General features: G+C 42.5%; 1 protein-coding gene across 2 annotated transcripts in view; it reads right to left on the bottom strand.

Annotated features, from left to right (window-relative positions):
• Positions 1-16,348, bottom strand: part of PDZRN3 (PDZ domain containing ring finger 3) — a 131,118-nt gene that overhangs the window by 14,068 nt on the left and 100,702 nt on the right. For both annotated transcript variants that reach the window (XM_059480038.1, XM_059480039.1), the window contains one exon: positions 2,229-2,470. In XM_059480038.1, coding sequence (XP_059336021.1) covers positions 2,229-2,470 — 242 coding nt within the window. The remainder of the gene's footprint in view (positions 1-2,228; positions 2,471-16,348) is intronic.

Here is a 16,348-nt window from a genome sequence, read left to right as displayed (position 1 = left end):
TGATTCATCAGGAATGAATCCTTGCCATTTTCTAAGTGCAGCTGGTACTAAAAGCCCCTACTGCAGATGAGGCTGGGAGGCGCAGTGTCGAGGCCCTAGAACAATCATGTCCTCTCCACAGGCTCCAAGCCCTGCTGTTTGCTCACTGCAAGCTCAAACCTCCAGCCTTTTGTCAAATATTTCCACTAAACTGTGCTGCAGTGCTTGAATTTTGAGTGGGCTGGGAATATGTGGCCGTGCTGGAATATCTCCTTTGAGTACCTGCAAGAGAGAGGCAGGAGAGGAACAGGCACTGCCATGGAATGGTCCTGGCTTGTCGCAGACATCTTTTTATGAAAATCTTTTCCTTAAGATTTTTTTTCCTCCTGAGAAGCTGAGAAGCCTCAGGGACAAAATGTAAACAATGATTGTCTGCTACTGTGGAATGCAACAGGTGTATCTGTGATTGCTCTCATGTGGTTGTTTCTAATTAATGGCCAATCACAGTCAGCTGGTTAGAGCTCTGTCAGAGCCACAAACCTTTGGTATTCATTCCTTTCTATTCTTAGCTTAGCTAGCCTTCTGAGAAACCTTTTCTTCTATTCCTTTAGTACAGTTTTAATGTAATATATATGATAAAATAATAAATCAAGCCTTCTGAAATATAGAGTCAAATCCTCGTCTCTTCCCTCATCTGAAAACGCCTGTGAACACCGTCACACTGGCTCATGTGGGAAGGTTTCTGTGCTCTGAAAATCGCTCAGGGGCAGTGCAGGATCAGTGCCTGTTCACAGCCAGACCCCAATTCCCAGGAGGGCAGGCAGGGATGCCTGGGGAGGTGCCCTGGGAGGGTGGGGGCACACCAGCCCTGCTCTCACCGTGTGCAGCCTCACCTCAAAACCTCAAAAACCAGGAATTGCTGCGGCTGGACCAGATCAGCCTCTCACACACAGCAACTGAGAGGGTCAGAATCCTTTCCATTCCCTGCTCCCTGTGGAGATGCATGGCAGGATGACAGGCAATCTGCAGGGGCTCCTTGGGGAGCTGTTTTCCTCTCCAACAGCATGTGAGGGCGGGGGGTGTGTGCGCCAGGAGATAATTGTCATTTGTATTTGTAAGTACAAAAGCATCAAATTACCATTAACAATAATTAAAATTTGATTCTAAAACATCCATGACAACACTGGTAAGTAATTTTAGTCCCAGAAAATAACTTATTCGAGTAACAGCGCTGCAGGGTTATAATAAAGTAATTAATACACTGGAACAGAATGCAGCAGCTCTTAGCATTACACAATTTATGGCAGCCATAAAAAATAAAGTTAAAACATAAGCAACCCAAAGAGGCAGCGAGAGGAATTACAAAATGCAATAACTTTATCCATCAAATGCCAGCAAAAAAAAATGAGCTTTATGAGGCCATGTTGTGACTCAGTGGCATTACTCATGTGAGTAATGTCCTGCTAATGTGTAGGAAAAATGAAAATGCTGTGAGTTATGGCTCAGTGGTGGATGAATCCTGGCTACTTCTGGGAGAACATGTTTACCAGAGAGTGAGGTGAGGTTGTGAACTCATAAAACACCACTATGGAACACAAGTGTGGAAACCCAGAGCACTGGGAATATTTCCCTGTCTGCTCTGGGGTGCCCTGACTCCCAGGGGAGCACTGGCTCTGACCCTCATTGATGGAGAAAAAAGTTTCAAGATAAACCAAAACCCACAAAAGTGTGAAATAGATTATAGAGAGCAGTGTAGGTGTGTCACTTGGTGAGAAATTGAAGTTTTGGGATTTTTAGTATTTTGTGGATGGAAGCAAGATGGAGGGCACAGGGTGTTGTCCTGGGTTTCTCCTTCATGCTTCTTCTTCCTTCTTCTCCATGGGTTTGTGTACCATTTTGTAATTGGGCAGAAAAGTCCCCATTGGAGCTCTTTGAGATCAGTTATTGGGTTAAAAGAGAAAATAATCCTGGTGTCAGTTCTTAATTGGATAGTTTATCTTAAAAGACCTTGTAACAAGAGATTGTTGGCCATTTTGTGCCTTCTAATGAAAAGCTACAGAACTCACAGAAGTGAGACTGTTTTACTGATAAGAAATAATAAACGCCTGAGTCCAAACATGAACTACTGCCTCAAGGGCCTTCAATCCAGACCCAGAAAAACCCACAACTGGCACCCCAGTTTAATAATCAAAGAACAACATGGATTCTTGCTCCACAAGGATTTCTGAGGCTCAGAGAGCATCACTTACTCTTCGGGCAGCAGGTAGGGGTCCAGGCCGGGGACGGGCAGGCTGGGTGAGCCCATCTTGCTGAGGGCCATGATGTGCTCGAAGGTGATGTCGGTCTGGGTGCCCACATCCACCAGCTGGGGCTCGTGGGCCTTGGCACGGGGGGCCCTCCTCAGCACCTGCACCACGATGGGCTCCTTGGCTGTCTTGAAGGCCTCCACGGCCTGCTCGTGGGTGGCTTTGGATAAATCCTTCCCATTGACCTGTGGGGAGAAACAGCAAAGCTGTCAGGGACACAGGCTCAGCTCCCAGCCACGCCAGTGATCCCTCAAGGTTTAACTTTCATATTTTCCAGGTTCTGTACTGTATTGCAACTCCAAATTTCATATAAAATGTCAGCAAGTTCTCCTCACAGCTCAGTCACACAGAACAATCGTTTTCCTCTCCTCAGTCCCACAGAACAATCCTTTTCCAGCCCCAGAACCAAGGACACCACTGCAGCTTCAGCCCCAAAAATGCAAACAGGGAATGGAGGGGAGCAAACTGGGAGGGTGGGACTGCATCACCTGGAGCTGGGATTGGAAAATTACCCCAATATGGAAACGGACCAAAACTTATAGAAGTAAAAAAACTCATGACACACCATCCATCTTGGGTCCATCTTGGGCAGAATCATGGCCAGGCTCTTGTAGTGCCCAAGTTCCATCATTTGAAGGCCTCTTAATAAATCCCTCCTTTATTCCCTTAACTCTCCCCACCCTCTGTTGCAGGTCAGCCTCTTTAGCACCACCAAGGTGTGAGCAGCCAGTGCCCATCCCCACAATCTTGTGCATCTCTCATTTTCCCCTTTCACTACAGTAATTTTACAAATCCTCTGCTCTGCCTTTTATTTTGATAGATTTTACTGGGCTTGCTCTTTGAGGTGAAGTACAACCCAGCACCCCATTTGTTTCTTGCAGATTAGAAATCCCTCAGCCCTTGTTCATACACAACAAGTTACTGATTGTCCTGGAGTTTTTCTGGTTTTGGTTTGCTTTTTAGACTCTTTGCCTTTTTGCTGAACAAAACCAAAACACAAAACTATGTGTTTGTGTCTGATGAACAATTTTTCAGATGAAACATGATGGTAGTAGTCAGTCACTGCAATAAAAAACTCAATTTTAGAGAAGTGGATAGAAATAACAGGAGACATGCCAGGCCACAGAACTGGGGGCTGAGCAGAGAACTCACACACTGCAATAAATACTCACTATAATCCACATTTAGTCACATTAAAGTGGGGCATCTGAATGAGAACATTACTCAGCACAATAACTGAATTTAGCCCACACTTAACATATTGCCCAGGGCAAAAAGCTGCCTAATATAAAGAGGGTTAACTTGAGTGCAGAATAGATTGAAAAGGCCAAATTCCTGCTGAATTACCGTGTGCAAATAACACTTTTTCCTGCTGTCACCTTGGGTTTGCCTTAGGGAGGTGATGACACCGGATTTTTGTGAAGCCAGCTGAGAGGGGAAGGTGTTGGCATGACATTTACATCACACCAACACTCACACTGCACACCACTGCTCCCAGTAATGCACAGCGTGTAAAGTTTGGCCTGGTCAAATTAAATATCATTAACTCGCCCAATTGAGCAGATTACTTTTAAACAGTTTGTACAGCTGTAAAATTAGGTTCAGCCTAATGTTTTCTCTGGAAAAAGGAAATGCTGATTATGGTTTGAGTTTTATTATTTGTTGCAAATTAAACGTTGCACATTTTACTGTGTGCATCCTAATTTTTCTTTTTTATTTTTTGTACAACAAAACCCAACAAGCAATCAAAACAAAAGAATCTAAATTTCAGTGTATAATGTTTTTCAGAAATGTGCTCAGAATAACTCTTGAGCAGGAAACTATTTATGAAGATCCTTTCTCCATCTTCACAGTAAAACCTAGTAAAATCCTGCAAAGGATTTCCAGTTTATTCCCAAATGCTATCATGAACCTGGATTACAGACAGTTTACTACAGGCCTACATTTTAATTTAGGTTCCTTAGGACACTTTTATTTCTGCAAATCCGTGGACTGGCATCCTCTTTGTGCTCTCCTATGCAATTGTTACATAAATAATCACAACTTCAAGGACAGCTTGATGTCATGCAGGGAACAGGCAGCAGTAGCTGCATTGTGCCATAAATTGCTACTACAGGAATTAGGTCCAAGTAGTTTCCTGACTATGTTGTCTGCAAGCTGATAATGCCATGAAAAAGAAAAGGCGCATAGCCAAGAAAAAGGAAATGGGACCAGATTTTAGAACTGGGGTGATAAGCCAGGTAAATTTTAATCTGAACCTTCTCCTGCTGCAGAGGGACCTTGTGTAGAAAAGGTTTGAGACTTTCTGGCATTCAGCTTCCAGTGGGTAAACTGATAGCTCTACAATTGATAACTCTACAATTGATAACTCTACAGAACTCTATTTGATGTGTATACAATTGCAAAGGATGGGTTTGATAGGATGGCAATGATTGCACTGAAATGGAAGCACAAGTCACTCTTCTGCTGTTATTATGGGCTTCTTAACCCACTCCAAAGATATGATTGGGGATTTTGTCTTTAAAAGTTAATATTTCTGTGAGCTGTGGCAGCACCCACAATTGTTAGGCAAACAATCCTCTGGACAGTAGCTGTCCACATGATGAATGGTTTGGGGTCAGCCTGTGGATCCCTTACCGGAGGTGATTCCTAAAGCCCAGCTGAGTGGAATCCTTTCAGCCCTGCAGGCTCCTGCTCTGAGCAGCAGCCTTGGCCACTGTGCTGATGCTGATCTATGACACATGGTTATCATTTCAACAAATGATGAAAGAACACACAGAGACACAAAAATACACTCAAAAGTGCTTTACAGCAGGGAATTACATTTCTGAATCTGGTTCCTAAAAAACCTACAGTAAGTGCCATAATATGTGGTAAATACTGAGCAGTGAATAGTTCGTAATTACTTTTTTTTTTTAAGCATTTCCCATCTCAGCACACCAATATAATTTTCCATTACAGGGAAATAAAGATGGCAGTGCTAAATATTTGGATAATAAAAAGCAGTAATTCCCCAGTCTGCTTATGCATAACAGAGATAAATTGCTTTTTAGTCTGGAAAATGTAGCAGGTATTGGTATTTTATTTTTAGCAGCACACAAATGATGCAGAAGAGAAATATATTGGGATGATCTCAATGGGTGTCTGTGTTGAGTCAGTACTTGTGGCTAATCCTGAGTCTAGCAAATAGGTGATAATAACACTTAGTTTCTATATGGAAAATTTGTCACAATTGACAAATAATTATTTCCCGTGCTTAAAAGCCAATAAATACATAATAAAATAAATTAATAAATCTGTATGGATTTGCTTTGTTTAAAAAAAAAGGGCTTTATGTTCCTAGACTTTATTCCTAATGCTGCTGAATTGTGCTCAGCAATTTTTTTCCTTATTAACAGTTACATGTGAAATAACACAGAAAAAATTAAAATCCATGCACATGAATGCTTCAGAAGTCTGCCAAAAACGACCAATATGCATAATTTCTGAAGAACACGCCATGTGACAGAGACAATGGGATCTTTCATGGCACAAAGGGTGGATAAATTAACTTGTCTGGAAGGCTGAAATGCTTAGCTTTTGGACCTTCTTAGCATTGGAAACATACTGACTATGGAGAAAACTATAGATAAAATGCAGTGACTGGAGTTAAACAGAGCTGAATGGACTTGGGTGAAATTTGTGGTGCAGCCAGAGAATGGATTTAGCCACTGCATGAGGCAGGGACACAAATACTCTCTATTAACACCACACAGTGAATAAGGAAGGCATGCCTGAACTGATTTTTTTTTTAATAGAAGCTAGGCAATGATTATAAAATAAAATAGCATCTACAGTATTCTATTTTCTAGTATGTACTGTATGTTCTTCTGCACTAAAGTAGGCTGGAGAGAGGACCAAGAAATCTATAGAGGCAGCAAGAAATCTGCAGATAAAGATGGCATAATCCTGTGTCTCCTGCAAGTTTTAATACTTGGAATGAAAATAAAAAAGTCACTTGAGCTTGATTTGATGCCCACTGGAGCCAAGGGTGTTTTGCTTTTGCAGTGCCCCAGCTCAGGCTCTGACTGAGAGAGGACATCAACAGCAAATCAAGAAGTTATGAAACTAAGAGTGCCACCAGCATTCCATGGTCAAACTGAGATAATGGAGGGGAAAATGCTGCCATGGTCAGTGAAGGTGGAAGTGATATATTTGTGATTGAGAAAAAGAGAAATGATGCCCAAAGGCAGAACATGGCACAAATCTAAACGAGTGACCCCAGCAAACTAACAGGAGCAAACAATGTCTTCAACTCTCATTTTGACCATGGAGCTCTCATTAATTCCTCTACCCAAGAAGTAAATGGTCAGAAGAATAAACAGGATTTAATGAAAAGAGGAATGAGAAAAAAATCTAATATGCTGTATCTATCTGGCCCAAATGGAAGCAGCAGAACTCCACTGAGGAACCCTAAACATCAGGTGGAATCGCTGAGGAACATCCCATGACAGCTTAGGAGGTGTGAGTACAGCAAATATGGGGGTGTAGCTGGAGATCAGACTCCTCAGAGCCATAAAAAAGGCTGGAAACGTTGGAGTGCTACCTTGGAGATAAAAGGGTAAAATCAGGCAGTAAGATCCTAGGGAGGGGTAAGGCCCAAGTGCCTTCCTGAGTCTGCTCTCAAATCTCTTTCTGTTGGTAGCTACATATTAAGTGGAAAAAACCAAATAAATCAGTGATGATTTGTGAGCAGTGATGTTCTCAACAAGGAGAAAAGGAAAAAAAAAAACAACAGGAAAACCCTCGTATCTTTTTAGGCTTGTGAAGAATTTGCTCTACCTCACTAGGAGATGGCTTTCCATGTAATTTTCCAGTGCTGTGAGTGTGTAAGGGGTTGGATCTAGATTTGTTTCTCTCTGCTGGAGCTGTGCAAGGCATTTGGCATCCCTCCTGTTGAAATCTCTTCCTTCTATTAACTCCAGATATGTCACAGTGAAATACCTTTTACAAGGACAGTTTTTCTCACGTTTTTATACTTATAGACGTGCTTTTAGATTAACAATGGTTCTGCTGAGAGGTTCCTGAGCCAATGCCACCGTTCAGATGCTAATTTCCTGAGGTCAGCATTGGCACAGCCCTGCAGCCTTCCCACTGTGAGGACAGGGCTGCACCTCCTGTGCAAGGCAAAGGGAATCTGAGCCAAGGCTGGGATGGCAGAATTGTTCTCTGTTACTACAAAACACATCCTCATTTTTGCCTGAGGTATGAGGCACGATAGCACACGGCTGTGCTGTTACATAAATGTCATTTTATCAATAGCTGCTGTTTAATTACTGAGCAAGGTAAGTGATTTACACGCTTTGTTTCTCTGGGTGGGAAGAGAAGGCTAATTAATTGCCACTTTTAAATAGACATAAATTAGAGGCCTTCAGGTGCATGAAAATGTGTCACTTGTTTACAAGTGGACAAAACTTCCTCCTGGTTGCCCCCAATTCTGATTTTCTCTTCCTTCTGACACAGAACTTATGGAAAGCCCAACAGTGGTGGTTTCTGTTCTCCTGTGAGAGCAGAATTAACACACAGAATTAACACATCTCTGCACAAGGATGTTCCTGGAGTTCATTCCAGTTTCCCACAGGGGCAGGGGCACAGATAGGAGCCCTGGAAAGGGACATTGGGACAGGGCTGGGACAGGAAAGGGCTCCAGGAGAGAAAGTGGGGAGGATGCTCAGGGCATGGAGAGCTCAGCCCTCAACCATGCACAAACATAATTTACAACAGCACAGATGAAATGACTTCAGGCACTGGTGGAAGAAGTTACTGAAAGGTTGAGAAAGCCACTAAATCCCCATGCAGAACAGTTTTGTTATAATGATTTATATTATATTATATTATATTATATTATATTATATTATATTATATTATATTATATTATTATAATATGTATTATTTTATTTTGTATTTTATTTTTGCACCAATAGTGTGTGACATTGTTTTCTGGATGTTGGGAGCACACATCAGAAACCATGAGTTTCAGTAAATTATTTTTTCCCATTATTTTAGGCTGACTTCTGTGGGGGTAATGCCATGCATGATAAACATTTGTATGCATTGTACAGCTTGTTGGCTCTTCTGTGCCTCACAAATGTCACAGAGAAAAAAAAAACTTTTTTGCCTAAGAATGAGTAAGCAGCTTTTCTTTGTAGAAATTCATGCAAATCCATGGGAGTGCACTATAAAAATGCTAGTTCTGTTAGACTGCAGATGCCTGTGCTCCATTTAAAATGCTCTTTATGGTCTGATTCACTCCTTTAGCAAGTTCTTAAGGAGTCTGCATACTAAGAAAAAGCAGCACAACTTTAAAGATTTTTATAGAAGCAAGAGCAGCAAAAAGCCTATTTTACAACCCTCCTTTTCCTCAGGAATCGGAGAAAAAAAGGTTCAAAATACAGGGTAATTCTTCTTGCAGATCCATCTAATCCCTCTTTTATTTCCCTCATATGTACAGTCTCCCTCCTTTTGAAAACCCCAGAATTATATTGTTTAGTAATAGACTGTTTCCATGTGTGTGCATTTCCCTTCTGCCTTGCGAGCCATCCATGACAAAACAGTTCAGACCAAGGAAAAATTCTTTTCCTTGAGAGCACAGAATACATTTGTCCTCCAAACCGTTAACTTGCAAATGGAAAATCTTGGGAAAAAGAGCCTGGAAATAAAGGAATTTTAATTTTGCTCGTAATTAGCACATTTAGGTATTACCAAGGCAGTGCCAGGAGTGTCTGTAGCATACTAAGATGCTCTTGGTTGGGTTCTCAGGCTCTGCTCCAGCGGATCACTACTCAAAATAAAACCACAGGGGATTTTATAATTTTCTTCAATGAAAACACAGAGCAGTGCTGGGGCTTCTGAGATTCCTGGATTTCACTAGAAGCAAAGTTTACTTGGAGCTCTTTTTGTCTTAAATATGCATTAATCGTGTTAAATGACTTTATATCAGGGCAGAAATCACTTTTTCAAGTGATCTTTTGTGTGTCTTTTCGCGCCTTAGTAACCCAGGTCCACCTAGAACAGAGCCAAAGTTTACAGACCTCCCCTTTGAATGCCTCTCTCTGCCATTTCTGCAGCCCAGAGGGGGCCAATCAGTGGCATCTCTGAGTGAGCTACAAATGAGCCATAAATAACCATGAATTACTAATGACTGGATTCAGCAAGTGTAATTACCCGTTCTCTCACATCCTCTGCTTTGTCCACCTCCAGCGTGGCTCCTTGGGAAATGCTCCTGCCCTTCCCACATGTGCTTTTCCCAGGGGGCAAAACCCATGTCTGTGTGTTCATGTAGCACAGCAAATTAAAGATTTTTATCAGTGACAGCTTTTAAAAAGCTCTGTATTCTATATTTATGTTTAAAAAAACACACGATGAGAGTGAAGAGCATGAAAAAGTTCGTGTTCTTTGAAGGTGCAATGTTATGTGGATTCAAGCTGAATTTGAGCAGCATAAGAAACAATTCTTGTCCTGAATCAGACCAAAAGCCCCTGTAGAGCAGCACCTTTCTCCCACAGAAAAAGGCAATGGTCAAACACTAAGATTTGGGGGGAGCTTTCCCCTGCTATGGCCTTCCAGCACTCAGAGTTTGGTAAGGCAATATTTAACACCATACTCAATTAAAATCAGAGTAATACAAGTTTCTGGTGTACAGACCAGCACTTCAAACAACACTGACATCATTTTAGCAGCGTATCAGACTGTGCAAGCACACAGCACAGGCAGGGCTGCCTCTGGAGACCTGCTCAGGACAAACAGGCAAAGGGATCCCTACAGAAGATGAAACACAGAACAAGTGAGTGATCTGCCTGAGGTCACAGGAGGGCACAGCACAACTCACACCTCCCGTCCCACCACTGTGCTTAGGATCATTCTGATTCCCAGCACCCCGTTTTCATTGTCTGTAGCTTTTAAATCCATCTTCCCACTCCCTCCCCTCTTCCACAGATGTGATGCAGGACAAGGGAAGAGCAGCTCTGAAGATCACCTGTGTTGAGGAGGGTTATTGAAGCTGGATCCAAGAAAAGATGGAAAGAACACCCTGTGCTGCCCTGTGGGAGCCCAGTGAGAGATCCCAGAGGGTTTCTCAGCCCTGCTGCTTCAGGAGCTTTGGCACATTGGGCCTTCCACAGGCAGAGCTGAAGAACACAAACCTCAGGAGGGCTCAGGAGGGAGTCCCACCACCTCGTCCCTCCATGCTGCCACGGCCATGAGTTCTTAGTGAGACATTGACAAAAACACCTTCATTTTCCTTTGCTTCTGCCTAAAACTGATGGCAATTACACAGATTTGTCGGGTCAGACACAAGAGCTTCTGCTGAGCTCTGAAGCACCTCGGCCAAATTTAAAAGTTCTTATCAGCTGTGATCTTCCAACATATGAATGACTGCTTTCTCTAAAATGATCTTCAGTTTTCACTTTGCAGGAATGTACAGACTATTGGTTTGAAGTTGCAAAAAACCCTCTTTGTGCTGCATTTCTGTTTGTGGTTTTTGTTATTATGTGGGATAATTTTGATATATCAGTGCCCACTTCCTATGCCAGTGGACAGCATATCCAACCCTCTGTGTCCCTACCCAGGATCATCCCTGGATGGACACAAGGAAGAAAACAGTGCCCTGATTCTGACCATTTGTGTTTTGGATGGTGGCATTTGGCTTTTTGCCTGAAGATATTCCATATTAATAGTAAGTGTTTCTTCAATTGTAGTATATTCATATTAAGTAGTATGAATACTAGTATTAATATTAAGTAGTATAATATGAATAGTATATTCATATTAAGTAGTATGAACTTCCTATTAGTAGTTCCATATTAATAGGAAGTTTTCCTTCAATTGTAACTGCTTGAACTAGTGAATATTTAATGTTTATGCATATTTGACTTTATTTATTCTGCCCCTCTCCTGTCAAATTCCCGACTTGTGACCAAGTTCCAGTTGGATCTGTTTCCCTTTACACACCAAATCTCTGCAAGGACCAATCCAGTGTTCATGTAACTGCAGAGCTGTCCTGTCCCAGTGAAAATGAAGCCTAACCTTTTTCTTCCATTATTAATGAACACAACAAAACACATGTATTGAATCTGCACTTTTTCATTACTCCATATGTTTCCTTTTTTCCCAGCCCGTGTCTGACAGGTGACAGCAGAGCACAGAGTGATGGTCCCTGGTGCCTCCTCCCTTGTGGCTTCTGCCACCTGCTTTGTAGCATTAAACAGATGTTTAAGTGTAAAGCATCACAAAACTCACCCCTCAATCATTCATCATTAAAAAAAATCCTAATAAATCCATGCTATGGCTGAGCATTTTATCTGCCCACTGTAAAGATGAAAGGCACTGTAGGTTTTAGGAAGATTATGTAGCACCGAGGCATTTAACGTGCAAAGTAGGTCAAATTAGGCATTTATATCACAGGTGACCATTAGGAATTTGTTTATTTCATATCAGATCTTGTTTATGTTCCTTTAATGGCCAAAATATCCCTCTAAACTTCCCAATAAAGAATATCTTCCCGAGAAATCCTAACAGAGGCACTGCATTATTCATCATCAAGTGAAGAGGAAAATTTCAATTGCCAGTTTCTGCTAAATGTCTAATTAGGAAAGGGGACTTGTGAGCCACAGACAGGCGCCACGATCATTAAAGGGCAGTTTTCTGAAGATTATGAGTCTCCAGTCTGTCAGGCAGAGTTTTTCTACAGCTGAACTAATTCTGCAGCAGAAAACCCCATCTAGAACAAAGCCCTTGGAATTAACATCTTGTTTAAGCAAACACATGACTACTTTGAAGTAAGTGTGATAGGTTCACAACTGTTATTGAGGTCGAGTTTAATGGCACTGAAGTGACAGAATCGAACTTCAGTGCTAGTTTTAATTTCAGCTGCAGCACAGGCTGCACATACAGAGCACTTGAAGCCATACACTGTATTTCAAGTAGAGCAGCTCCCTATAATTGGCACCACCACTTTGGTCTTAACATGGAAAACTACTGAAATGTAGAGCAACTAATTCTCTGGCTGCCCAATTAAATTCGAGGGTGTGAAAAGCATATGCACAGAGGCAATTATTTCTGTTTTCCAAATCTTACAGTTTTGATTAGGTGGGTTTTTTTTTGAGCTGAATGTTTATCTTGGCAAGCTTCACTTTGGCCCTGCTTTAGGATAACATCATTGCTCAGTAGGTTTAAGTCTAGTTAGTCTGTTTCCTTGAATTAGGCTTTCTTACTGATTGATTCCTTTGGTCTCGTTTTCTCAAGTCTGAACGTGCAAATGGAATTCTGATGGCAAGGGGGCCTGCACTGGTGATTAGCTCAGTGCAGCAGGTTTGTGTGGGAGTTCTGCTGGGGAACAGTGTCCTGCAAGCGATGCCACTGCAAGCTGCCAATGGAGAACAGTGCTGGCTTGTTCCTCATCACTGCTGACCCCTCATTAGCACACAATTTGTGCCTGACCTTGGTGCTTATATAACCTTGGCCACAGAGCACCTCAGTCTGCTTTAAAGCACAAACCCAGCTTGCCCAGTAGTGTTCTTTCCCAACACTGTCATTTTTCCATGTCTCAGGGACGTGCCAGGCTGGGAGCATGTGAGTGAAGCTTTCGAGTTTCCGACACGCCGCAGGATCATGGCAACAACTGTTTATTTATATATGAACTTTGGTATTTGTGAGGGAGCCAGCTCAACAACCACTGAGAATCTTCTGACCTCAGCTCAGCTGAACCAAGGGCAGAGGCAACATGAGCTCAATTCCTGCCAGCCTGTCCCCAGCCTGGAGGGACAGCCTGCAGGAAGGGGCTGGGCTCTGTGCTCACCTGTCTCAGGGTTCCTGCAGGAAGGGGCTGGGCTCTCTGCTCACCTGTCTCAGGGTTCCTCAGCTGCAGGTGCCACTTTGGATGGGCTGTTCTTCTCACTGGGTGAACTCCACCATCCTAAATCCCAGGGAACAGTTCTGGGCACTACACATGTGAATTTAGAATTTTAAGTCACAAATGATGCTATGTTGACGTGCTTGGAGATTCTTCCAGTGGAGGTGTCCCTGCCCACGGCAGTGGGGTGGAATTACAGGGTCTTTAAGGTCCCTTCCAATCCAAACCATTCCATGATGCTGGGAGGATTCTGTAAAACACTGTGTCCATTTAGGAAATTATTTCACTGTGTTTTTACCTCCCATATTGTGGGCAATGTGTGCTTAGTGTGAAAAAAGTACTGAGAAAGTTCCTTAAATTGCAGGCTTTTTGCACTCTCAAAAGCTCTATCTCAGAGGAGTCATTCTTCTGTAAATTTCCTCCAATGTTGTTTACTTTTTGGTCCCTCAGGAATTTTCACAAAAAGGGAAAAGCCCTGATTTCTGTTATTGTTTATGTAGGAGCTGATGGCAATTGAATAAAGCACATCAGAAACCTGGTGTTAAATATCCTCCCAATTTTCCGGTTTTCTTTCTTCCCCCTTCTCCTTCCATTTGCACAACTTTTAGTAACTTCTGAAGATTTCCAATTTAACCAGACACCCAAAAACCTAATAGTGTATATTACTTCATTTAATATGCTTTATTCAGCTGGGAAGTAAACTTTGGGACACATCTAAGTTGGGATTTGCACCCCACTGCTGCCACACTCATCAGTGGTGACACTGCTCTGCCACAGCCCCCTTTGTATTTGGAGCACAAAGCATTGATATGCACAGCTACAACAGTCTCTAATGACGAGGTGTCTTAATTTGGTTTTTATGATGTGATTAAAGGTACAATAAGGTAAGTGCTCAACAAGAGGGAAGACCATTGTTCTGCATCATTAAGCTCACAGCGGCCCAAAAAGAAATTGTAGGCAATGTGCCAAAGCCCTTAATGAAGAGGATCTCTTTGAATTATCTATGGATGAGGAAGGGATAAAGCCTGAGCCCTGGTATATTTGATCCTCTTTGTGCTCACTGTTAGAGGACTTACAGAGCCAGCCGTACCGGACCTTCTGGAATTGTAATTTATGGAAGCATTAATTTCCCAGCCACACTAAAGCTCTTGGCCTAATAGAGAAAGTGCAGTTATGTGCTATTATTAATTCCTTCAAGTGTCTCCTGAATTCCTACATCTTGGAGTCATGAACTTTTAAAAAATAAGGCTAAGGAGATTTATTTGTAAGGATGCTCAATATTCCCTAAAATCAAGTTATGCAAATTTTGTCTAACTCAGATTTCTTAAAATAGCAATGCCTTCTTATCACATGATATTAGGGTTACATGGATGACAAAAAACCACTGTAAGAGACATTTTCTACTGTTGGCAGATTTTGAAACTTTTATCTTCTATATTCTGTAAATGGCAGTGATCCTTCATCTCCCTCACCATTAAATTTTAAGTGATTGCTCTTGTGTGTAGGTTACATGAGGACATATTTTTATAGTTGTAGTGACATATAATTATCTGGATGTGCTCCATAAGCTATAGAATTCCCTCCCTCCTGTCTTGCGAAATAGAGAAATCAAAGTAGACCCCTGTGAAAATAATTTTGCAGTTATTTATATTCTAGAATAATCAGGGATTATAGTCTTAAATAATTCAGATTTTGCTATGCTAGAAATCCCAGTTTTACAGGATTACATGCACCTTTCACTTCTGTGGAAACTGAGTGTATTCCAACAGTGTTTCCCAAAAGAATTCCATACTTCATGAGGAGCCCTGGGCTCTCACACAGGCTGCAGCACTTTGCATATTGACAGAATCCTAAAACCAAACTCCTGCCAGGGATCTGCACCTGCAGCCAGCCCTGGATAGTTCAGTCATCTCAGATATCAGCAGGAACCGTTCCTGGGACTGATTTCAGGACATGTATTTAAAGAATGTTGTCTTGCATCTGTCGGGAGATGTCAGTAAGTTTCAGAGGTTCTCTGCCCCCTTCCCTTCACAACAAGAACTGAGCAAGCCTTGAGCAGTCACAGCGTCCTGATCAGGTGCTGTCTGTCTGTCCTGGCTGTTGCACTCCTGAATGTCACTCACTGACAGTCCCCAAACACAGACTGCACAAAAACTTGCCAGGACAAGGAATTACTCCCCCAGCCAGTGCTGTATGTGAGCAGAGCATTCACACAGACCATACCTGGCCCCAGGTGTGCTGCTGCAGGCAGCACCTGCTTCTCAGTTCAGAACACTGGCCGAAAAATCTGATTCCCTCCCTGCAAAATTCCTGCCCCCATCACACGCACAGCGGCTTAGCAAGTGGAAGTGTGCTGGTATAAATAGAAATGACAGTCAACATGTCTTTCTATTTGCCCCCCCCAGGTTTTTTTTATTCCGCAAAGCGTCAGCGTCCTTTGGGTGAGCGAGCGAGAATTAGATCACAACTACGTGGTTAAAATTTAATCACTTCCCCACTAGCATAGCACACAGAGCACATCTTTTATTCACTCTGTTGTCAGTGCCATCAGGGTCTGGGATCAGCTGCAGGTGGGAAGGCAGCAGACACGGGATTGCTGAGCAATTCCCTCTGCCGGCAGCTCGGAGCAGCGCTGGGAATGGCACCCAGCACTCGTCACTTCTCCCAAACCACCTCAGGAATGGCAAGGGGGGAAAGTACAGCTTGAAGGGTCTGGGTAGTGTCTGTCCATCCAGCCTTTGTACAAACAGCCCAATCCACATTCTCAGTACTGACTGTGAGTGTTTCTATCTATGAGTATTTCCAGGGAGATCTGCAGGAACACATCCTGAAAGACCTGGCCATGACTTTGCAGTGCTCCATCCCCCTGCCTCAGTCCAAACTGTACTGTGGATGTGACAGAGTAAGGAATTTCAGAGGCACACAGAAGGAAAGGCAGAATGGGGAAATAAAGTCTTTGCAATAGAGGTTCATGTGTTAACACACTCACAGAAAACTTCTCAGAAGGTTCATATGAGTAATTTGGTATACAAAGATCTGTAGGGCAGTAGTTTTAATCTGCTGTCAAATGTGTTAGCTGGTGTTTTTACACAGCAACATGCAACAGCTACAACGACTAACTACAAACTCTCAGTGACAGGCACTCAGACCAGACTGAGCACAGTGAACACACTGC

The sequence above is a fragment of the Ammospiza nelsoni genome, chromosome 11, assembly GCF_027579445.1.
Source record: "Ammospiza nelsoni isolate bAmmNel1 chromosome 11, bAmmNel1.pri, whole genome shotgun sequence".
Lineage (NCBI taxonomy): Eukaryota > Metazoa > Chordata > Aves > Passeriformes > Passerellidae > Ammospiza > Ammospiza nelsoni.
Note: the sequence above shows the minus strand (reverse complement) of the source record. Positions and strands in the feature narration are given on the sequence as shown.